The sequence below is a fragment of the Neopelma chrysocephalum genome, unplaced genomic scaffold (genome assembly GCF_003984885.1).
Source record: "Neopelma chrysocephalum unplaced genomic scaffold, ASM398488v2 Primary Assembly neopelma1_299, whole genome shotgun sequence".
Taxonomy (NCBI): Eukaryota; Metazoa; Chordata; class Aves; order Passeriformes; family Pipridae; genus Neopelma; species Neopelma chrysocephalum.
The window spans coordinates 2,610,638-2,635,126 of record NW_020897961.1 but is presented as its reverse complement, the minus strand read 5'-3'; the positions used below and the strand labels follow the sequence as shown (position 1 = coordinate 2,635,126).

Here is a 24,489-nt window from a genome sequence, read left to right as displayed (position 1 = left end):
AGGCTGAGCAGGGCAAACAATCCCACCCCAGCTCCTGCAGGATGAATCCCCCACCTCAGCATCTCCACCAGCCCGAGCACGGACATGCCGGGGATCCCGTGGCACAGCCCCTCTCCTGCTGTACCAGCCTTTCGTGTCTTCAATCAGGCAGTTTGATCAAGTTGATAAACCAGATCAAAGTGCCCAGATTTCACCTTTCTGCTTGGCTAAAACTGGGAAAATTGGCTCCCCGTGCTTCGTGGACACAGAGGGATCGTGGGGGGGTTTGAGCCACTTCCTCCCCCACAGGGGAATTGCTGATGGCAGCAGGTAATGAGACTTTCTCACTCCCTGAGGGGCTGAGCAGACACAGGGGAGTGTTATTTGACACCTGAGAGGGGAAAACCAAAGCTGGAGAGCCCAGGACACCCCCCATGCAGTCGGGCAACCCACACCCATCACTGTTGACTCCTCTGTAGCTCCGGCACCAGGAGCTCACCCAGGAGACAGAGGGGACTTCTGCCCACTCCAGGGCATGGCTGGGGCCTTTTGCTTTCCAAACGTGCCCTGGTTGGTGTTTCCCAGCCTACACCACCCTCAGCCCCTCCACCCTGACCGGCAGCAGTTGGTCTCCATCCCTCTTCTTCCTCTCCAAGGTTCTCACAGAGACTCTTCCCATTTTGGGAATGATAAGGAGGAATTGTTGTCAAGTATTTGTTGGAGCTACATCCTGCCCCGGCCCTTCCATAGTTCCATGTCACACAGCAGGTGGGGTCAGAGATTTCTGCAAGAAATTCTTTCTTTCATTGGCAAAACACAGGTTCTGGAGCTGTCTTTTCCCAACATTCCCATAGAAATCCTACCACCATCCTCCACTCACCTGTGGCTACTACACCTCTTACAAAGTGCAAGGAACATTTTGGCCTCAGCCCTAAATTGCAGTTTATTGAGCAATAATAGGAATATAACAGGCTACAGAGGGAGGAGAAAGTGGGTTTTATCCCTTTCAGGAAAAGATATTGAGAGGACAAAGCTGGAGTGAAACCAGAGCAGCTTTTACTTTCTTGTATGTTTAGATTGTTCTTATCTTTGCAGGACACATCCCACCTGCTCCACAGCCCAGGGATAAGTCACTCTGGCTCGTGCCAAGCTGCAGGAATAACTTGTCACAGATTTCTGTCTTAATGCCTTGGCCATTCTGGACTAAGGGCACAAAAATTATGAGAAAACAGCTCTCTCCACGTGGACAATTCCTTAATTCCATACTGGAGCAAAAGCTGACACGAGGCATTTTAGACAAGCCTGGTTTGGGGTGAAGGACAGCTGCTTCTGCTTCCCTCAGGGGCACCCTGACATTAGGAGATTTTCTCTGGAAACTGAAAGATGTCTTATTTTAAACAAAAAAAAAATATTGGAGAGCAAGAATCAGCTGCTATTCCAATGCCCTGAATATTTCTGGTGGGGGTTGCAAAATTTGAAAGGAGGGTCCAAACCGTGTGCTGGTAAAACAGTGTGTGGTTCTATGGACCAAACCAGCAGCTGGTGTGATTTGGAATCAGCCTCTGGATAACTCATTTCACTTGGCTTTGTGATATTGAGTGATTTCCCAGATCTGAGAAATCTCCTCATGGAGCTTTTTCTTGCTGGGCTCCATCCCACTGGAAAGGCTTCGTGCAAACTAAGCTGAGTAAATGACAGCAGCAGTGCAGGCAGTAAAAGCACAAAACAAGTAAAAAGTAATAATAAATCCCAGCATCTTCCAAAGTCCAGACTCCTGGGGAATCCTCAGTGTTCAGCATTTAAAGTCACCAGAATCTTCTTCTAGAGGAAATAAAAACCAATGTGTTAACAGAGAAGGACCTGCCATAGCTGTGGATTCATTTCCAGCTGGAAAAGAGAGATTGATAACTGGAATTATGAGAGCGTGACAGGGCCTGACTGTCAGCAAAGGAAGGATGATGTTTTGTTAGGAAAAGGCATGGCACTGGAGCAGTCTACCTTTCCCAGGGGAGAGCCACTATTCCCTACATCTACTTCCCAGGGACTTCAGAGAATTTGGAAGGAAAGCATTAAAGACCAAAATTTTACAAATCCTGAAGGCAGAGGGAAATAATGGAAATACAGGCAAAAACTATACAAGCAGAAATCAAATTCCAAGATCCCTTCCATAGAGTGGGAATCTCTGTTCCAATGAAGAGCTGCTTTTGGCCTGACCAGGATGTGCTGACAGACAGCTTGGAGCTGTGCTACAGAGAGGCCAAGCAGCTGGACAGACAGACAGACCAACCTTCCCAGTTCGGACATTGTTTTCCATGCAGAAAAACATGGGAATCAACAGCAAAGACCTAAACTGGAAGGTATTCTAACCAGAAAAAATCCCACAATCCCAGGATGGGTCAGGCTGGAAGGGACCCCAGTGGGTCACTGGTGCCACCTCCCTGCTCAGGCAGGGCCAGCCCAGAGCACAGGGCACAGGATTGTGTCCACAGGGCTCTGGAATATCCCCAGGGAGGAGACTCCAGCCCCTCCCTGGGCAGCCTGTTCAGAGCTGGGTCACTGCCCAGGGAAGAAGTTCTTCCTCCTGTCCAGCTGGAGCTTCCTGGGCATCAGTTCCTGCCCGTTCCTCCTGTGCCATTGCTGGGCCCCCCGAGCAGAGCCTTGTCCATCCTCTGCCCCCTCCCTGCAGCCCCTGACACACAGTGGGAGGTCCCCTCTCAGTGTCTGCTCTGGAGGCTGAACAACCCCAGCTCCCTCAGCCTTTCCTCCTGAGGAGGAATCCCAGAACAGGGCACTTGGCTTGGTCTTGCACTGCCAGGGCTGGAAAATCTGCACTTTGGAGGAGCCACTCCCAGTGCACCTGATAAAATGGAGAGTCCAAACGTGTCCTAGGGGTGTACCTGGCACACAGGCCCAGAGCCCCATCGGGCAGCCCTGGTTGAAGCCCCTGGCTCTGGCTCTCTCCCGTGCCTGCAGGCAGGAGCTCTGGGGAGCTCTTACCTTGCTCCTCGGTGCACGGTGACCTCCATGGTCTGAGGTCCAGCTTTGGGATCCGACTGCAGCTCACAAAGTGCTCGGGGTACCTGTTAGCCCTGAAGATGTGCCTTGAAACTTTAGTGATGCCGGTGTTGTCACAAATTATTCGTGACAGGGAGATTTTGGCCAGTGCACGGCGTTGCTGATGAGTGAAAACCCCAGGCTTCTGCCACCAAAACCTGCAGGAGAAAGAAGCACACACAACAGATTTTTGCCTTCTGGCTTCTCCACGTTCAGGACTCCCACATTAACACCAATAACACAGTTCTGTTGCCAAGAACAAATTCAAATTTCTGTTATTTAAATCAAGAGCCCTGACTCACCAGCTGGATAATTTAATTTGCCTTTTTTTTTTTTCTCATGGACTTATAATAAAGCTGCAATTGAATTAATTGCCCTGTGTTCCCTCAGATGAGGCACAGGCTCCTCTTTCAAATAGGAAAGGCTGCACAGACTGTGGTTACAGCCACATGATTGCTGTGCTGGAACCAGCCCTGTAATTACCCAATTTTTAAAAAAAAAACATTTGTTTCCTGCCATAAGAAGAGGATTTCTAGATGTGCAATGGACTGTTTGCCTCTAAGCTCCCAATATTAGGGTTTGAGCTCATCCTAAGTCTTTCTAGGCAGAACTGTTTCCCAGAAACAGGGGTTGTGATGCCATTTTCAGGCAACATTGGTGGCAGGTACAGGGATCTTGGTTCAGAAATGCAGCTTAAAATGGGGCACTGCTGCACCTGGTGCCCCTGAGCAACCTCAAGTAGGAAGAGGAATTCAGGGATGTTCAAAGCTTAATGCTGCTGAAGGGATTTTGGTTGACAAGGAAACCCCAACCCACATCTTGGTGCAAGCAAAGACCAAACCCTGCTACATGTTAGATCATGGGGTTTCAGCTCAGAACTGGAAAGAAGAAACAGTGAGAAATCACCTCCAAGACCCCTGAAAAGTACAGAAGACACTGAGATGGACAAAAATGTGTATTGCAAGCTCAGAATTTGGGAGGTGAGCAGGTGTTTGAGTTTTGCAGGCACAGCAGGGAGGGGACAGGGATGCTGCCAGTGCTGGGGAAGCAGCTTGGGCTGAGCTGAGACCCAACCAAGAGAGAACATTTCACCTCTTTTACTCCCTAAAAAGCCTGGAAGTGTGTCAGTCCTTCAGCACCATCCCTTGGTCTGCAGGTGAATTTTCAAAGCTCCCCAAAGCAGGAACCACCACCTCAGCAGACGCTGAGCAGTTGCTTCCAGTGCAATATGTTTGGACCTGACAGATCTTGCTCCATTTGGATGAAGTCAATCCATCCAGATCCTGGTTTTCCCACCTTTAGAGCTGTACCTGTTTTTTCTTGCTAAGGTTTTTGTTATGTTCCCCTTCCTGCTGGAGGGAGCTGCTGGTTGAAGACACAGTAACACCTTGAGAGCACCGATCTGAGGGAGGAAAAGGGCTCCAGCATTCCCACATGGAGAAGGGCAACCCAGTTTGCACAAGTTGTGACTGGTAGTGAACAGGCTGAGAGTGAAAACACTTGGCTGGGAAGGGAACTTAGCCCAGGATCTCAACCATTAGACAGGGAATATCATCAGAAAGGGAAAGAAATGTTTGGAGTAGTAGTGAAAAGAAGAGCAATAAACAGCTGGACGTCTACAAATCTGCCTAAGGAAATCTCCATAAACTCCATCCTCTCTGTCCTTTGGGGTTGGGATTACCAGCTCCCCTCTTACCTGTCCCCATCACGGATGTTCCTGAACTGGGTGCCAATGAGACAAGCCATGAGAGGCCCAACTCTGCCTCCCTTCACAAAGGGCTCTGCGAGGGCCCCAATCCAGATGTCAATATTATTGGGGGTCCCATAGAGCTGTAGGAACCTCTTGGCCAGATCCCGATTCCTCAGCACTCGACCAAGGGACTTCACTCCAGAAGGCTGTGAGAGCTCACAGAATCTTCTCCAGGAGTTGTAACCTGCGAGTGGTTGGGTATCAGAGACAGATCAGTAACGTGTTACCACCTCCCGGAAAGACCTTATCCTCTCTTTCCCAAAGCTGGGACACAGGTAGGGCCCCAAAATGTTTAAAACATTTTTTTTATGTTTCTGTTAATGCCACTGACTTCCTACTCCTCCAGAGCCAGTTCCTCCTGCCTGGCCTTTCAACTCTGTTTTGGGAGGGCCATGACTTTGCAGGTGATCTCTGCTGCTGGGAGATGTTTCACCACCTTCCAGTCATGTTTTGTTCCACTCAACAGGGATGCAGCTGATGTTGCCTTCAACCTGGACAAGATGCTGATGGTCCCTCCTTCTGGACAACAGGACAGTGGCCAAGTGCTTCCCCACAGCTGGTCCCTGTATAGTCCCAGGGACAAGCCATCCCAAACCACACAGTCCAAGTTACTTTAGCCATCAGACTTTGCCAGCTGGACTAATTTTTCCTGTACTGCAAACAGCCAAAAATCCACTGGGCTACAACTGGTGTATAATTCTGCTTCTTGGTGGACAAAAAAACCTCGCTATGAGCCCAGAATGGTTTGGGTTGGAAGTGACATTAAAGCCCATGTTGTTCCAACCCCTGCCATGGGCAGAGACATCTTCCACTAGACCAGGTTGCTCCAACCTGACCTTGGACACTTCCAGGGATGGGGCAGCCACTCTCTGGGCAAGCTGTGCCAGGGCCTCCCCACCCTCACAGGGAAGAATTTCTTCCCAATATCCCATCTAAACCTACTGTCCTATGTCTAAAAACTGGGGAGAATTTAGAGAAAAGAACACAGCATATGGTGCCTGGATGACACCACTATCAAATAATTCTAGGAGACCGAGAATTTTCTTTGTCCAAAAATTAATTAGAAAGGTTGTTTTGACCTTGCTGTGCCATCACCACCTTTGTGGTTGACTAATACCAGGAGTACAGTAGAACTCAGGGTGGCTGAGACCCAAAGCTAGCCACACATTCACCAATTCAGAAACTCACTAATTCACAAATTCAGAAATACATGGAACTTCCACTATGGCAGGTCTGGAGTCAGAGCTAGAAACTCAGGATCTGTGGTTCAGACGAGGTTCTGCTCAATGATGTTCCTACTTGAAGCATGGAAAAATCACAGCCTTCTGTTTCAGCCAAGGCAGAGCAATCCTGTGACCCAGCCATGCCCCTGGGTGTGCTGCAAAGCCTCCAAATGGGCTTCAAACCTGTGGATCCAGGTCACTTTTCATCACAATTTCAAAGGATTTACTGACACAGCAGCTCCAGGCACTTACATCAGACTAATAACAGTGTTGGGCAATGATCCACCTGGAGCCAGCGGTGGAGTCCCACTAACAATCTATTTCTCAAGAGCATCTTGCAATGCCATTACACTGGTTCTGCCCCTTGCAGAGCCCCGAGAGTGGTTCTGACATGCCTTTTGTTCTGGGACATGGTCTTTGTAGAGAAATTACCATGAGGTTTTCCTCACGTATTGGAATCTGCTCTTCCAGTCACGTGTGGCTGGGCTGGACTACTACAGATGATTGGAGAGAAGCCACAGGGGACTTCTGGCCCTAATTCCACTCCTGCAAACTTGTTGCTGAAATACTTCACCAACTTTTCTATTTGAAAAATACAAGTCAGTCCCTGAACAGCAAACTTTGGTCTGTGCAATGCCCCGTGTTCTGCCTCACGTGTCTCCTCCAGCTTCATCCAGGCTCTGCCTGCATCGCCCAACCTCCACCCACTTACCCATGGTCATCCAGAAACAAGGAAAAGGTTTGGGAAAGAGCATCAGGGAATCACAGACTATCCTGAATTGGAAGGTGCTCACAAGGATCAGGTCCAGCTCTGAGGTAATTTGAGTCAGTCACGGGCTGGAGATGTTTCTCAGTGCCCAAGCAGAAGTGCCTGATTTCCACTTCCTTGGGCAGCCCTGCTCCCACAGCCAGCTCACCTGGCAGGCCGTGGTCTCTGCTCCGCTGCATGTTGAGCGCGGCCAAATCAAAGCCAATCCTCTCCACCTGCTCAAAGAGCCGGTCCCGGAGCTCATCCACCACCATCTGCTGCTGCGTCATCAGCTTGGCCTGACTGGCCATCAGGTTCCGCAGGTAGGGATCAATCCCACCTGGAATGGTGACACAGGGACATGTGAGCAGTGCGGGGAGACCGGTGGGTGTGTAACAGGCTTGAGAGAGCTGAGCGTGGCTTATATTTAATTATAAGCTTCTGCCATGTGAGAATCAATTTTCCTGCCCTCAAAGAATTAAAAAGTACTTTGAATAATGTTCTGGGAGGCGACAGCAATTAAGGGATCAAACCATGAGCTCCATAACACTGCACTTGGCTGCAGGGAACAGCCCTGTTGGGAAAACTCTGGCTGGTTGAAGAGGTCATTTAATACAAAATACATTTAATACAAAGTGCTTTTAAATTTGGCTGAAGCAGGAGCTCATCCAGAGAGGGCAGAAAAGGCTGAGTGGGATAAACTCACTGCAAGAAAGGCTTTACCTTCTTGAAGGATCCTCCAGACTGCAAAGAAGGAGGTTCCAAGTTGAATTTCGGGTGTTATGGGCTTGTAACTCTCGTTTAGGCGACCCACAGTGGGGGGAATTGAGGCGTGGGCGAAGCGAAAGGCCAGGGTGAAGACGTTGGATATCCGAGGATCCACAAACTCATTGTAGCCCCGGTAATGAGGAATCAGATGCCGGAACCTGGATCCCAACAGGAGAGGCAGGTAATCCCTGTAGGTTATAATCTAGGGGGAAACAAGGAGAGGGTGAACCATCAGTGTCTCGGCTGTTGGGTGCTACAGAATCAAAGTTGTTCGTGTTCTCAAACAACAGGAGCTGTCACGTGGAGCTGCTCTGATGGGATTGATGGACCACCCCAGGGCCAACCTGCCTTTCACCTCACCAGAGCTTCACCCAGCTGCTCTGGCAGCCCAGTGGGGATCCTCCCTGCCACTGTGGAGAGACATTTTTGTTTCTCCACAGAACCTCTACTGCAGCTGTCCAAGTGCAGCTCCAGACACGGACACAGGCACTGCAGGGCACCTCCTGCCCTCCTGCTTTCTCCGGCCAGGCATGGAGGGATCTCCACTCCCTGTAACACTGAGGAGCTTTGCATGAACATGCAGGGAGCTGGGTGAAAATGCAGCGTGGACACCCCAGGACCACCAGGGAGCACAGACACCACTGGTGCCTGATCCACACACACCCTCTGCCCCCTGATGCTCAGCACTCCGGTGTTCCCAGACGTGGCCTCCATTCCTCAACACTTTGATAGGTCAGAGTAAGATAGTAATAGGTTGGACTCAATGATCTCAGAGGTCTTTTCCAACCTAATTGATTCTGAGAATGCCAAACCCTCCCAAATATTGTCTCCCATCAGCCAGGCAGAACTGCACCCTGAGATGGCCAAGATAACGTTGGTGGTGTTGGCACATGGGATAACACCACCCACGGGCAGCCCTCAGAGCCCTCCCATAGCAGAGGATTCCAACCCTGCCCACGTGTCTCTCTGGGATATCGAGGAGGTGCCACAATATAATTAAAAAAAGTAAAAAAAAAAAATAAATTCTGTGTCAGGAGGAGAAAATGGATTAATTTTCTGAAAACTGCAGGAAGATGAAACCATCAATGTCAACACGATGATGGAGATGATGCTTTTAGGACAACCCTTTGAGTCTCTCCACATTGCCTTACCCAACATGTTTATCCAAAAATACTATAATATTTAAATTGACAGCTAAAAAAAACTTAAACATTTTGATATTCCTGGTTTTTATTGCTTGTTAAGCCAGCTTAGAAGACAAGTTTCCAACTAGGTCCGACTAAGCACTGCCTTTGGGAGCTCCATGTCTCCTTCTCATAAGAACCAGCGTCTTGTGTTGGCTGTGAAACCTCATCTGGCTTTGAAGCTGGTCCTGCTCCAAACTGGAGGCTGCACAAGAGACCTTGAGAGGTCCTTCCTAAGCACAGAAATATTTTTGTGACCCTGAGATCTCGTTCAGAGTGAAATCTGGGTGCAGCACAGTCCCAATGGGCTCTTTGCCCTGGAGGACAGAGGAACACCATGATAGGCTGCAGCCACCAGCACATGGGGCTTCTTCATAGGATCCCAGAATGGTTTGGGTTGGAAGGCACTTGAAAGATCATCTCATTCCAACCCCCTGGCATGGGCAGGGAACCTTTGAGAGGAAGAGACTGTCAACTCAGAGGAATTGTAATCCGAATTTCCAGCACCATTTTTATCAGGTACCAAACACTGGTTAGAAAAACTTTTCCTCTGACTTCTCTGCCTGTTTCTTGAACAAAAAAGTGCAGTTAGAAATCACCAAGCAATTTTTGAATTTAACAGCAAAGGGACATCTCAGATCTGGGGGGACCCCTCTGTGCTTGTTATTTCAGGGATCTCTGTGTGATTTTGCTTTGGTTGAAAGGGGCTGGTGGAAAGAATTTGGGCTTTGCACCCCAAAAACCTCACACCCTTTCGCCACCCCATCCCAACAGAGCCTCTCACGTTAATGCTGTGAGACTGCAGGCAGGGCCAGGCCGTGTGAGATGGTACCTGGATCATGGCTCCCAGGATCTTTCGTGCCTCCTGGTAGAGTGTCTCATCATTCCAGTGGGGATTGAGCCTCTTCAGCTGCCCGGCCAGGCGGTTGTGCTCCCGCACGAAGAGCGTGTGCATGCAGGCCAGCTCCAGCATCTCGCTGGCTCTGGTGTCACCTAGGAGGGTCACAGCTGAGTGACAGTGCCCTGTGCCTGGCTGCTTCCCACTGGAATGGGAATATCCCACTGGGAAGCATGCACAGAGCAATTTTTAGATGTGTGGAGACCTGCACTGTGGAGGAAACGGGGAAGAAAAACAGAGGAGGAGGAGGAGAAGGAAAGCAAGGTCAGAGTGCTCAGGACTGGGCAGCACCAGGGAAAAGCCAAATTTCTGCTGAGGCAGCAAAAGCCAAGATGCCACCGTGGTTGGGCTCAGCATTGCAGAGACACGGGGAAGGTTTGTTTCAATCAAGGGCTGGGGCATTTACTTAAGGAGGTAAATACAAGCAGGTGTTATCCAGGCTCCCATATCAGAGAGACATTTGGTCTCACAGTTAAGAGAGAAACGTAAAATGGGCAGAGGGAAGTCAGGAGGGCTCTGAAAGTCAGAAGGTCTCCTTCAAACCAGCCGAAACTGCGGCCAAAGCAAGATGACAGTCCCAAACAAGCTCCCTGGGGAGGAAAAGTGAAAATGAAATGAGTCACAACTTGAAGGAAGAAATTACAAACAGCACCATAATGAAACATCAAATCCTTCTTCACACATCTGGGGCAGGAAACCCAAAAGCAAGCAGGTGATGGGAGGATAAAGAAGCACTCAGAGAAAAGCAAATATGTCGTATTCAGTGCCCTTGTCCCATAGTAAATAGAGGGATTTACTCCTGCTCCCAGCACAGAGCCCTTTTCATCCACTGTCAAAGGCTCCCTGTGAGGGGCTGCGGAAGGACAAACAAAAGCAGCTCTGTGAGGTTTCCATGAGCAGAATTCACCCAGCCAGGGCTTCCAACAGAGCTCCAGGAGGCAACGCTGAGCCCTGGTAGGCGACAGCACATGTGAAATTCCCTCAGTTTTCAGGGACCGGAAAAGTCCCAAATAAGACACTGGATTTTCAAAGGTGCTTCTGAACCAGCCTGAACTGCTGGCCATGAATGCATTGATGGGAATGTTCCAGCTGTGGAACAGGAACTGCCCCTGCAGTCCAGGGGGCTGGAAAGTACCTGACATTTCCACCCTGGGAAGTATCTGATAATCCTGCTCTGCTCCTCACTGGGCATCTGCCTTTGGCCACAGGTCCCACGTGGTCTTCACCAAGGGGAGCAGGTGAAGACATGGAACAACAGATGGGACAGACATAGAGGTGTGAGAGGCTGGAGGGAGCACAAAACACCAAAAACTTCAGAGGAGGAGCTGGAGGATGGCATCAAGCAGAGGTGTCCCACCGGTCCCACCACCAGGTCCTGATGGTATCCAAGGACATTGGGGATGCTGCACAGAGGAGCTTGGAAAACATATACAGGAGGGCAAGGGAATAGAAAGCAGCTCCACAGCTGATGAGATATGTTGTGCCCTCAAGTTTTCTGCAGCAGTGCCAGAGCTGCTCAGCCCAGCAGAGCCAGCAGAGCCAGGAGGTCCTGCTTCCAAAAGAAAAAGACCAGGGAGCGAGACACTAATTCAGAAAGTGTGTGAGAAACATCCCTGTTGGGGTTCCCCAGGCTTGGATCCTCACCAGCAGGGCCAGGGGGAAGGGAGCAATGACCAGGGTCCGAGGGGTCACTTCTGTCTCTGTGAGCTGGGGACGGGAGAAGATGGCAAAGAGCAGGAGGTGGGAAGGGGGTGGTGGTTGTGCAGTGATGTGGCTGTTTGGATTTGGGAGGCTGTGCCCAGGACCAAAGGAGTTCTTTTGGGTTGAAGAAGTGGTCAAGGGGATACCAAAATCGTGACAAAGGATAAATGAAGCCAGAGCCTGTCCTGATGGACTGTCCTGGTTCCCAGTGCACCCCCAGCCTTCTCAGTGGTGGGGACACATCTTAAAAGGTCACCATGGTCTGGAGTTGGCCTCATTCTCATTCCAGCTGGGATCTCAGCTCCTCTCACAGTGCAGCAGGAACACTGATGTGCAGCAACACACACAAATGCTTCCAGGAGCTGACCCAGCCCAGCACCCACACACCTGTCCCCATCCTGCTGGAATAGAGATGACCATGGAATGACAAATATGGACAAACCATTGCCTCCAGGCTGGGCTGCCACTGCTGTGCCTGTTTGGCTCCACCATGGCACTGGTTCCCAGGGCACTCTGGACCCTTCTCTAGAGCACAAATGGGACAGATTCACTCCAGGTCTATCTTCACAAAGAAGACTTGGAGGTGGTGAAGACCTTTCTCCTGCCTAGCACAGCCTGTCTCAGCCTTTCATGACTTGCTACACTCCATTTCCTCCTTCAGTAAGAAAAACATTAAAGAAAAGAAGAAGAAGAAGAAAAATAAGGAGAAGGTAAAGGAAAGGGAGAAGAAGGTGAGAAGAGAAAGAGAAGAGGAAGGGAAAAGGAAGAGAAGAGGAAGAGGAAGAGGAAGAGGAAGAGGAAGAGGAAGAGGAAGAGGAAGAGGAAGAGGAAGAGGAAGAGGAAGAGGAAGAGGAAGAGGAAGAGGAAGAGGGAGAGAAAGAGGGAGAGAAAGAGGGAGAGAAAGAGGGAGAGAAAGAGGGAGAGAAAGAGGGAGAGAGAGGAAGAGGAAGAGAAAGAGAAGAGAAAGAGGAGAGAAAGAGGAGGGAAAGAGGAAGAGGAAGAGAAAGAGGAAAGAAGAATAAATAAGAAAAACCTGAAGAACCAACCGAAGCCAGTGGAATTGTTCGCTCTGGTTTTCAGGTCGGGGTGAAAACACCCAACTTACCTGCAAAAAAGCAAGGGATTCGAGCTGCCCCACTGGCCTTGAGACAGGGCTCCTTCCTGATGGGCCCAAAGGGCATGTAGGCCCTGCCCCTGTCGGTGAAGTTCTGGTTCACAGCCAGCAGGCCCAGCCCACGGCTCCGGTCCCGCAGCCGCTTGGCCACGTCCTCCTCGCTGCCGTACACCACGCTGCCATCCAGGAACGAGGTGAGGGCATTGATCTGCTCCCGGACCCCCCTGCCAGGGGTACAGGCAGGGGCAGAGCGGAAGAAAGGCAGGCAGTCCCTCCTGTTGGTGATTCGGGGGTCGTTGGGTGGGATCTGAGGGAAGAGAACGGGAGAATCCGTCGGCAGGAGCCGTGTGGTGATGCACAGCCGTGGCAGAGCCATCTCACAGGTAGGGTGGAGATCAGTCATTAAGACTGATATGGAGGGTCAGATGGACAGCAGAGATGCTGCTTTAGGAGTCCAAGTCCCAAACAGTCTGGAGACACCTGGATTTCCATAAAGTCCTATGGATTCCTAAAGTTTTTCCCCATAACTTATATATATTGGATTGAATCACAGAACGTGCTGGGTTGGAAGGGACCCACAAGGATCATCGAGTCCAACCCTCAGCCCTGCACAGGCCCACCCCTAAGAGTCCTGAGAGTATCCCTGTGACTGTGCCTGACACCCATGGACAGTGCCCGGGGCTCAGCACAGGGGGTGTTCCGACCCCCCTTGGCCAGCTCTGGGAGGATGTTCCCCCATGGCCAAGGGCTGGGAGAGCCACCACCATCTCCTGCTTGGAAGGCAGATACCCTCTCCCTGTCTCCACCATCTCCTGCTTGGAAGGCAGATACCCTCTCCCTGTCTCCATCATCTCCTGGTTGGAAGGCAGATGCCCTCTCCCTGTGTCCCCTGGAAGAAGAAGGCTGACTGTACCTGGATGGGGAAGCAGGGAGGCTCCTTGGCACAGCTGGTGTCACAGTCTATCTCACCACGAAAGCTGAACCTGGCTGGGGTTTCTGGGCTGAAATCCAGGTCGTGGTCAATGAACTGCCCCCACTGCATGAACATGAGGGACCTGTGCTGGTCCAGCCGGAGCCGCTCTGGTGGGAAGCGAACGATCTCGTTGGACACCTGCCGGACCTGCAGGGATGGAGGCAGGACACGTGTGTGGGGAAATGACCTGGTCAAGGGGGTGCACCAGGTCGTGGGGTCGTCAGCAAAATTCCACAAGGCACTTCTTGTGCTTCACAGACAAAAAAAACCCCCAAATCTGTTGGCATTAGAAGGTGTCACTGAGTGTCCCTTCACTGGGCACTGCAGTGCTCTGGCTCTAGGCGGGGTTCTGAGCCTCTAGGCCAAGACTATCCCCTGATGGACTTAAGGAAGCAGCTAAGCAAGCCTGACAAAGGGAGACAAAACAGGTTTTAAAAGACATTTCTGAAATAGAAGTGTGGAAAAAATAGTCACTGGGAATTTCTTAAGTTATTCCAAGGCTGCCTTCCCTTCTTATCTTTTCCCCACCCGTCACAATTCCCACACCAGTTCTTCCTTCATTTATTACTGCACAAAAGTGGGCACTGTGCTGTGCCCTGGAGGAGGGTTAGGAAGTGCAGTGGGCACGTGAGCATGAGGCACAAGCCAGAAAGTCATGGAGCTCCTCATTAGTGCCCTTGTTGCATCAAATCCAAGTGACCAGAAGCCACATCACAGTGTCCCTGCTCCCACCCAGCTGCCACCAGAGCCACACGCCCAGATCACCCACCCAGGGATCCCCCCAAAGAATTTCTGGCCCGATATTTTTTATTCTGGGGGTTCCCTTGCTCACTTTATCCTCTGACATATTGCTTTTCAGGAGACAACCTGCTGCCACAAACCAAATCAAAAAAAAGGTGAGTGAAATAATTTGGCTTAAGTGCATTCAATTTAAAAGAACACATTTCATGGTTCTTTCTTCATCCCGTGCTTCTGCAGTAATCAGGTTGATTTTCCTTTGCTTTTCCTGAAGGCTACAGAGCCCTTCTGATGGATCCCCCTGGATGTTCTCATCGGATCACCCTGCAGCTGGTGAATCCAAGTTCCTCCTCCAATCCCCCACTCCAGCTGGTGGGTGAGGACTTTGCTGCCTGTGACCTGTCCAAGAACTGACAATCCCCAGGCCCTGACTGTGCATTCTCGGGTGACTGTTACAAACATTACCAGGGGAAGAGGGAATCCATAGAAGCGCCTTCCCTCTGTCCACCCAAGGGGGATGGACACGCCGTCCTCGTAATATCCTGGCAGCCATCTGGCCAGGGCTCTGTTGGAGGCTCCAAGGGATGGGTGCCTCCTGCCAGAGGGAATGGAAGAAGAGCAAACAATTAGTGTCATCAGGATCATGGCAGAGCCAAGAGCTCGTGGGTGTGGAGAGACGTGGACCTTGGAATGGGACCAGACAACGATCCGGGAGCTGCTGCACCAATAAACCTCAGGATTAATAATGATAACAACAGTAATAGAATTGTTTAGGTATGAAAAGACTTTTAACAATCCACTCCAAGCCTCAGTTTCTCCCAGGCAAGAACTCAGGTGACCCTTGGTGTCATCTGGCCTGAAGAAGAGCCCTCAACCTCAGACCGTGGGTGGAAACTAAAGTTGGAGGCTTAATGCCAAGGAAAAGGGCCAGAGGCTTCTGAATGGCATTTCCAGTGACCTTGAATAGAAATTGGGGGATTTAGGTTGGGAGTGTTCCTGTGCTGTGTGGTTCTTTTGAGGGCCGTCACTGAATGGTAATTACTGGATAGTGACTCCAGCATCTGGGCAGCCCCTTCAAATGTCTGACAACTCTTTCCATGAAGAAATTCCTCCTGATGTCCAACCTGAACCTCTCCTGGCTCAGCTTGAGGCCATTTCCTCGTGTCCTGTTGCCCCCCCAGCCCTCCAGCTCAGCCCCTCACCTGTTGTTGCACTCGCCGGTGATCGTTCGGTAGCGGGAAGAGGCACAATTTATTTTCTTATCCTGCTGGTCACATCCACTGGCCTTGAAAATCATCCCCAGCTGAGCTGGAGTCAGCAAATCTGCCAGGGAACAAGGAGGAACAAGTTCTCAGGAACACACTGGCCCTGCTGGGTGTGTTTGAGGTGCCTCCCAGGCTCAGGGAAAGGTTTTCCTTCTTGTACCCTTGGGATGGTTTCTTGTCACAGCATCATCTGTACGACCACAACATGCTGTTGTTTAAGACCTTCCTGCTCAAAGAGGTGCTGAGGAGCAACAAAGCTGCTTTTCCTGTCTTGGAAAGCATCAAACCCAGCAAAGCTGTGGTCGAATCTCATTTATAATTACACATGAGGCCTGGGCAGCAGCAGAATGATTTTCTAGCATTATATTTTCCTTCCTCTCCTCTCCCTTTTTCTCTCCACCATAAAATGCAAACAGCTCCAGCCACCCCAACGGGGTGTTACAAGTTTTTCCCTCTGGAAGCATCACCAGTGAGTGCCACCACTGCTCTGAGCTTGGAGAAGAACCATCCCATGGCTGAGCACACCAGGAGACTTTGCCTTTGTGTTTCCACCGTGGAGATTTCCCCTTGCATGGGAGTTCAGTGGCTGAGTTCAGCCAGCAAAGCCTTAATCACAGAATCTCAGAATGGTTTGGGTTGGAAGGGATCTTAAAGCTCATCTCATCTCACCCCCTGCCATGGGCAGGGACACCTTCCACTAGCCCAGGTTGCTCCAAGCCCCATCCAACCTGGCCTTGGACACTTCCAGGGATGGGACAGCCACAGCTTCTCTGGGCAACCTGTGCCAGGGCCTCCTCACCCTCACAGGGAACAATTCCTTCCTGATATCTGACCTAAATCCCTCCTATTTTAGTTTAAAATTTAATTCCTCCTTGTCCTTTCACTGTCTGCCAGTGTAAAAAGTCTCTCTCCCTCCTTTATAAGCCCCCTTTAGGCACTGGAAGGGGCTCTCAGATCTCCCTGGAGCCTTCTCTTCTCCAGGTGAACACCCCCAGCTCTCCCAGCCTGGCTCCAGAGCAGAGATACTCCTTCTCTGCTGTTGCTGCTCAAACAAGTCCTGAGTCCCTCACAGGTTTCCTGGTCACTGCTGCCACCAACAGTTTGGGTTGCAGAATGGTTTAAGGAGCCTCTGGGGTTGCAGCTGAGAGGTGGCAGCCAACTGGCCTGGCAGGTCTGTGGAGCACCATTCCTGGATGGAGAGGCTGGAACTGAGCACCACCAGCCCTGCCATCCTCTTCCAGCTCACCCCATCCTGGAGCAATGCTGGGACACCCCAGGATGTGTGTCCTGTCCTGCCAGTGCTTTACTGGAATGCTGGGGAAGTGCTCAAGGCCAGGTTGGATAGGGCTTGGTGGAAGGTGTCCCTGCCCATGGCAGGGGTTGGAACCAGCTGAGCTTTAAGATCCCTTCCAACCCAAACCATTCCATGTTCTCCATGAGTTCACCTTTTATGGCAGGAGCCTTCCCTGTGCCTCCCTGTTTCTCTTCCTGCCCCTAATCTGCCTCCTGCTTTCAGCAGCCTGGGGGCCACGACTCCACCTCAGGGAGGACATTGCTCCCTCAGACACAGCTGAAATGTCCTCTCACATCTCCCCATTTGCCATTTGGACTTTCTCCAGCATCCTGTCCCTGGTGCAGCACAGTCTGGCAGTGACTTTGGTGCTGGCTGAAGTCTGGCAGAAGAACTGCCTTCCTTGGGGTTGAGCTACTTCGAGTCACATCTCTGCCTCTGCTCATTCCCAGCTCAAGCAGAAGAACAATATCTGCCAAAGTGCTTCAAGCTTTGACCCATTGGTCCATGAACCTCTAAATTGCAGAAAGAACCATGGACGTGTCCAAAACACTTTCATTAACTGATAAACCCCTAAATAATTTTTTTTTTAAATAGAAAGAGAGTACAGAAAAAGAACTCAGCTTTGCCTCTCTGCAGCCATGTGGGAGAGGTTTGAGTCATGGTCCATCACAACCTGCTTTCCTTCCCCCCTCCCAGGCCCCACAAAGCCCCAGTGACCATGCCTGGTGTCTTCCTCCTCTGCCTTCCTCCCAGCACAGGGAGATCCCCACCTGTGACGTTGAAGTCCCCCCTCACAGCCCATCTCAGCTTCTCCTTGAGGAGGCTCAGGGTGGTCTGCACATAATCTGCTGCCCGCACGGCCGCCCGGGTCCCCTCCACGGGCTGCTTGAAGTATCTCAGGAGCTCTGCTGGGCTCAAGGCATCGTCCTGCAGGTGCTGCTTGATGCTGCAAGGGAGAAGAAAACAGAGCATGACCTGGGGCAAGGCCAGGAGTGCTGCAGGTTCCACATCCGAGCTCTCCTGGTGAGTCCCTGCTCTGAACTGCAAAGGCAAAGCCACTTGGAGAGGCCAGGGCTGCTCCCAGCACCCCTGACAGAGGAGCAGAGGGAGCTGCAGGAAGGGAATCTCTCAAATTGCCCAGCTCCACCTTTGCCAGAAGGCAAATTTTAGGTCCTTGAGGCACCCAAACCCTGCTCAGCTGTTATCCACACCATCCATATCCGCAGGTGTCTCCATCCCAAGGTCCCAAATGTCTCCAGCTCACCCTGTCTTAAAGCTGCTGGAACCTCCTGTCAGCTGGAGGGGTCCCTGACCCAGCAAGGGGTTCTAGAGTGTGGCTGCAGGAGGAGGACAGCTACAGGCTGGTGGGAAGCTGGACACTCCCAAACCATGGTTGGCAGTCCCACAAAGTGTCCTCACTGCAGCCTTTTGCTGTGTCCATGGGGAGAACCACTTGAAATCAACACCTGGCACCACCTCAGAGCTCCTCTGAGGAGTGGAACAGAGCCCAGCACAGTGTCAGGTGATGCTGTGAGGGTGGGGAGGCCCTGGCACAGGTTGCCCAGAGAAGCTGTGGCTGCCCCATCCCTGGAAATGTCCAAGGCCAGGTTGGACGGGGCTTGGAGGAACCTGGGCTAGTGGAAGGTGTCCCTGCCCATGGCTGGAGGTGGAACAAGATCTTTAAGGTCCCTTCAACTAAAACCTGCGATTCTCTGAACACCAAGCTGGGAAGAACAGCCTGCAGGGAGGAGATCACAGCTCTTGGTGCCCCAAGAGCCTCAGAGACATGGTGTAAAACCAGGGTGAGCAGGAAAATCCTGGATCACAGCCCTCTGTGCTCCAGAGCTCCTCATCCCCTGGACCTGTGCTCCGGGAGGAGGAGGAGAGGGTGAAGGTGCAGTGCAGGGGTCACACAGGGGTCACACAGGGGTCAGACGGGGTCACACAGGGGTCACAGGGGTTACATAGGGGTCACACAGGGGTCACACAGGTATCACATGGGGGTCACATGGGGGTCACAGAAGTGTCACACGGTCACAGAGGGGTCACACAGGGGTCACAGAGATGTCAAGGTGTCACATGGATCACACAGGGGTCACACAGGGGTCACAGCCGTGCCCCAGCCCCAAATCTCACCGGTCCCGCGTGCGCTTGTAGGCGACGTCCACCAGGCGCTTGGCCTCGGCCACACTGCTCAGCAGGGACATGTCCGACAGCTCCTCCAGCACATCTGGGCAGGGGACAGGGAGAGCAGAGCTCAGGGTGCTGTCAGGAACCCTGTGCTGGTGTCTCCAGCACCCAAGGGCTGGGCACAGCAGTGCTGGAGGCAGTTGCTGCTCGCTCTTGAGAGATCTGGGTATAAATACATTCTTCAGCGGGGTCTGAGAGTTGTTCCTGGGCATGAAGAGTTGTCTCCACCAGTGGAGGCTTCAAACAGCCACAGTGAGAGATGCAGGCACCATCCCTCCTGCTGTTTCCCATCCCTGGAAGTGTCCAAGGCCAGGTTGGATGGGACTTAGAGCAACCTGGTCTAGTGGAAGGTGTCCCTGCCCATGGCAGGGGGTGGGATGAGATGAGGTTTAACATCCTTCCCAACCCAAACCATTCCATGATTCTGTGATTCTATGAACAACCCAATTTCCCCATGGCTTTCTCCAGTCCCTCCTGCCACACTCACTGCTCCCCTTCCTGCCTGGGGAGCTCCCAAAAATGAGTTTCATGCCCATCATCTTCTGGCTGTGGGTCCCAGAACAGGAGGGGACAGTCCCTGGTGGGCTTCTCTGAGGGACAGCACTTTCCTACAGCTTCCAGGGAGAAAGAAAATGTCAGAAAATCACACAGAGGAGGTAAATATCTCCAAAAGCTCCCCAGAATTTTAAAAATATCTTCCCTGATCAGCCCAGAGTTTATCTCTTAGATGATGTTGACAAGAAAAATTATTGCCTGGGCCACCATTTGAGACAAATGAGAGGCCAGACACGTGCTTTCCATAATGACTTGACCCTGTAAATTAACAGGTGGGGGTCTCTAGATGTTTTAGAGCAGTGATCCAGGGTTGGAAGAGAGGAGTGACTGCCCCATCCTCAAATTCCACAGCCCTGGAAGCTCAGGGAGCAGGGAGGGAGACCCTCATACCTGAGAACTGACCTCCTTTAACCTGATTCAAGAAACCAGGTAGGCCATGAACTGGTAAAAACCTGAAGCAGCCAGGATTGCTGCCACAGGAGGGACAAACTGTGCTCCTTCTGACACCTCTTCAGGGCTGTGCTGCCACAGTAGAGCAATTCAGGCTCTTCCAGGCTGAACTTTTATCTTTCCTGCTCAGAAATTCCCCTGATCTGCAAAGGACAGTACCGTGGGAAGAGGACACAGGTGCCTGGAAGAGGCTGAGGATCACCAGCAACCCCGGGAAGGTTCCTGCCTTCATCCCTGCAAAGGAATGCAAGAAGTGAAGAAGACCAAGAGCCAGTGGATGGGAATTTCCATGCCCACACTGAGGATGCCAAGGGAGCTCAAGGGGCATCCCCTTCTCAGTGCAAGGGGTTGTCCTGCCTGGGAAGTCCTTGTAGTGCCACATGGGGACATCCTGTTTGGGACTTTGGGGGCAACCAAAAGGGAGCAGAACATGCTGCCAGTGCAGCTTGGCAGGGAGCTGGGCAGCAACACGGGGAGTGCAGGGGGCTGGAAGAGCTGGAGGGGAAGAGGGAGCAGCCAGGGCAGCACGGCAGGTCCTCCACACGCAGAAATTTGGGATGTTTTTTGCCCAAAGCTGATGCACTCACCTCTCGAGGCTGCTCCAAAGCAACCAGAGCTGTGGGTTGAGCCTGCTGCTCATCGCCTGACCCCCGCCGTGCAGCTGCCTCAAAGGCAGCCCAGAATCCACCCTAAAACGCCCAGCTAAACCCTTTCCCCGCGGAGCAGCCCCTGGCCACAGCAGCGGCACGGTCCAGCCGCATCCTTGCCGTTCTCCCGGCTCTGCCAGCCCCGAGCCACCGGGAATCACAACCCTCAGCTGGACGCTCCAAACCCAGCCCCAGACCCCCACCCAGGGCACAGGAACGAGTCCCCCACGCCCAGAGAAGTGCCCCGGGCAGGCTCTCACCCGTGATGTGCCGTGTCCTCCCTGCCCCGGCCCCTCCGTGCCAGGCTTTTATCTGCCCGGCGTTATCTGCAGGGGCTGACCCTGCCTTTGGGGAACTCCCCCTCGCGGTGTGAGGCCAAGACAGCACAGCACCCACCCCAGCACCACGGCAGGGTGGCCCCTCTGCACCCCACTGCACACACAGTTCCAGCGGAGCTTCCCCGTGATTTTTCCAGAGGGAGATGTGAGGCAGCACTTTGTTGTGGCTTGAGAGTGTTGAGCCCTTCTGGGGGTGTTTTACAGGGACAACATTCCTTACCCTGTGGTGCCCTTCATCCTTCCTTTCCATACCAGACCCCAGGGATGCCTGCACTGCCCAACACTCCCCATCTCACCTCCTGCCCCGTGCCCACCGTGGTCTGGAGGGATCCATGGATGCTGCTCCTTGTCCACGTCCCTGCAGCAGGAGGAGGCACCTGGGTGATGGTTTGAACGGGTGTCACCAACCTCCAGCTGCTGGTCTGGAGCTCAGAGAAGCCCAGGAAGGGTCTCACCCTTTCCCAAACTGCTGTTGCACTGGGAAGTGATCTGGCAAAGCACCTCCTCTCCCTGTGGCCAAAGCCCCTCTCCCTGTCCAAGTGCATCCCCCAAACTGGGCTCCACCATTCCTGTCCCCAAAGCAAGGCTCCACCATCCCTATGCCCAAAGCTGGGCTCCACCACCCTTATCCCCCAAAATGGGCTCCACCATGCCCAGCCCCAAAGCTGGGCTCCACCATCCTTATCCCCCAAAAGTGGGCTTCAACATCCCTGTCTCCTAAACTGGACTCAACCATTCCCAGCCCCAAAAAAGTTCCATCATCCCTGTCCCCAAAGCTGATGCAGCCTTGCACTGCCACTGGTCCTGGTCCTTCAATGTTTTAAAGAAAACCAGCAAAGCAAACTGCACATCTTGTGGTGGGTCCCAGGTGTTTGCAGACCTCTAATCTAAGACTGGTCTTGACAAACTGGAGGGAATCCACCTGGAGCCCAGGACGCAGGAGAAAGCTGGGTTTGGCCAGCCTGGAAGGAGAAGGCTCTGGGAGCCTCACCTCTGGCTTTGGCTGTCTCCTGGGAGGGCTGCAGGCGGAGCCAGGGGCTGCTCAGGGTGCACAGGGATGGAACAAGAGCCAATGGCACATGGTGCTGCCAAGAAAATTCCCAAGAAAAACCCCCTTGAGGGTGGTGCAGTGCTGGGATGGGGCCTGGAACAGAGATGGGATCTGCATCCTTGGAGACACAGCTCGCTTGAGTAAGACCCTGAGCAACCTCCCCTGGCCTTCAAGGGGACCCTGACCCAAGAGACCCAGGAGGTGCCCCCACCCCACCCCTTTCTGTGTTTGAGACAGGAGCAGAGGATCTCCTGAGCTGCCAACACCGGCACAGCACCAACACAGCACCAGTACAGCACCAGCATAGCACCAGTACAGCACCAGTACAGCACCAGCACAGCACCAGCACCAGCAGTTTGCACAACAGTGACCACAGCTCTTGTGCAAAGGGGGCAGAGCCAGAGGGTTTCAAAGCCACCACCTGAGTCCTTCCCCTGCGGTGTCACCATCCCTTAGAGGAGCAGGAGGAGGGTTTTTCAAAGGCTCCCGAGGCAGTTGGTGGTATCAGAGCTGATAACTGAGTGTCACAATGAGGGACTTAATTCGGAGAATCACAGAATGGTTTCGGTTGGAAGGGACCTTAAAGCTCATCCAGTCCCACCCCCTGCCATGGGCAAGGACACCTTCCACTAGCCCTGGTTGCTCCAACCTGGCCTTGGACACTTCCAGGGATGGGGCAGCCACAGCTTCTCTGGGCAACCTGTGCCAGGGTCTCACCACCCTCACAGGGAAGAATTCCTTCCCAATATCCCATCTATCCCTGCCCTCCGGCAGTGGGAAGCCATTCCCCCTTGTCCTGTCCCTCCATCTCTTGTCCAAAGTCCCTCTCCAGCTCTCCTGGAGCCCCTTTAGGCGCTGGAAGGGGCTCTCAGGTCTTGCCAGAGCCTTCTCTTCTCCAGGTGAACCCCCCCATCTCTCCCAGCCTGGCTCCAGAGCAGAGGGGCTCCAGCCCTCTGACCATCTTGGGGCCTCCTCTGGACTCTCTCCAGCAGCCCCATGTCCTTCCTGTGCTGTTCTCCAGGGCTGGAGGCAGCTCTGCAGGGTGGTCTGCTGTGGGATCAGCCCAGGGCATGGGGGGTTTCTGGGCTGGGTCATGCAGAGCTTCTCATCCACCAACATCCCCAAACCCTTCCCCCAGGGCTGCTCTCCCTCCATTCTCCTCCAGCCTGGATTCACACCTGGCATTGCCCTGACCCAGGTGAAGCACATTGCACTTGGCCTCCACGAGGTTTGCACAGCCCCACCTCTCCAGCCTGTCCAGGCCCCTCTGGATGCCCCATCCCTTCCCTCCAGTGTGTGACAGCACACACAGCTCGGTGTCACCGGGACACCTGCTGGGGCTCCATGGATCCCACCGTCCATGTCACCAACAAGGATGTTAAACACACCGACCCCTGAGAAGCACCACTCCAAACTGCCCTCCAAAAAAACTGCTCTCAAACCGCTTCAGAAACCACGAAAGTGGGAGGTTTGGGAGATGCTTTGTCTCTTGTTCATTTTTCCTGGAGACCACGATCCTGCTCCCAGATCACGGTGTGTGGGAAAGGCCATGGGTCTGGCTGAGCCTTCTGCTGAGCACCCACACAAGCACCAAACCCTTGTGCCCCTCATCTTGTGCTCAGAGGAGAGATCAGATGCTGCTCCTCTGGAGTATGGAAACAGGAGGTGCCATCCACCCCTGGGCACAGTGATTAAAAGCAGAGGATGCGAAGCAGAACACCTGGCTTATATTTGCATTTTACCTTTTTGTTTGTTTGTTTGTTTCCTTTTTTGCCTTTTGTGTTCAGCTACAACAGCCTGAAGGTCTTACACCTTTCTCAAGGAGACTTCAGTGAGTTTTGCTGCTGTGCAGCCTGCCTGGTGCTGGGGAACCAGCAGAACTAGGGAGACTTTGCTAAAGGATGGGTCTGTGTCTGTCACAGCTACATTTTCCCGAGGGCAGAGAGACAACACACACCTGGTCACAGCTCAGCTGAGGAGGGAGGATGGAAGCACCAGGAGAGAGGGAGCCAGGCAGGCACCAGCTTCAGACATGGACCCCAGCTCTGGGAAGACCCCAAAACCTTCCAGTTGCTGCTTCTCTTCCTAAAGCTCCTGTTCTTCAGTTCATGCCCTGATGAACTGATAAAAGCAACGACAGTTTCTTTCAAAAAACCTCAAACAACTCACTTAGGAAACTCCAGCTGGTAAATTCGGTTAGAGAGGCAACCAACTTCCCCAGGGGGAGGGCAAGTGCAGATAAAGAACTGGGTCACTGAGGAGTTTCTTCACTGAATTCTGCCTTGGGAACTCCCTCAGAGCTGCAGCAGCTTCATCACTCCAAAGCCTTTGGTCTGTCCCTCCCTGACTCCCGTCCAGCACAGGACCTGGTGTCTCACTGCAATATCCAGATCCTTGTGAAACAAAGGAGCAGCAGCTTCCCAAAGAGTCCCTCCTGCCATGGGAATCCTGCAGAATCCCCACGAAAGCTCAGAGGGACTTCTACCACCTTGGCTGGATTCGCAGAGGCTCAAGGTGCATGAGCACTCCATTGCCCCAGTGTTTAGGCACCAGTGGCCTTTGCAGAGCC

The 24,489-nt window shown here is 52.5% G+C and overlaps 1 protein-coding gene across 1 annotated transcript; it reads right to left on the bottom strand.

Moving 5' to 3' along the window:
• Positions 1–986: 986 nt before the first annotated feature.
• On the bottom strand, positions 987–21,119 carry LOC113978217 (eosinophil peroxidase-like). Its single transcript, XM_027704980.1, has 14 exons — positions 21,090–21,119; positions 20,044–20,182; positions 18,826–18,919; positions 17,460–17,635; positions 15,333–15,453; positions 14,596–14,725; positions 13,333–13,539; positions 12,411–12,726; positions 9,539–9,699; positions 7,478–7,724; positions 6,924–7,094; positions 4,730–4,967; positions 2,977–3,191; positions 987–1,800 (listed from the first exon to the last, which is right to left on the bottom strand). The coding sequence occupies exons 1-14, from the start codon at positions 21,117–21,119 to the stop codon at positions 1,772–1,774; spliced, it is 2,274 nt and encodes a 757-aa protein (XP_027560781.1). The 3' UTR covers positions 987–1,771.
• Between the last annotated feature and the right edge of the window lie 3,370 nt (positions 21,120–24,489).

What these genes read in the sequence shown, in the direction of transcription:
- LOC113978217 (XM_027704980.1), bottom strand. Translation starts at nt 21,119, where the DNA reads ATGGAAAGGAAGGATGAAGGGCACCACAGG. An exon ending in TCCTGGGAGCCATGATCCAG is followed by an intron (nt 7,725 to 9,538) that starts GTACCATCTCAC and finishes GTTTCCCCCTAG; the next exon opens with ATTATAACCTACAGGGATTA. An exon ending in ACCGTGCACCGAGGAGCAAG is followed by an intron (nt 1,801 to 2,976) that starts GTAAGAGCTCCC and finishes TATTTCCTCTAG; the next exon opens with AAGAAGATTCTGGTGACTTT.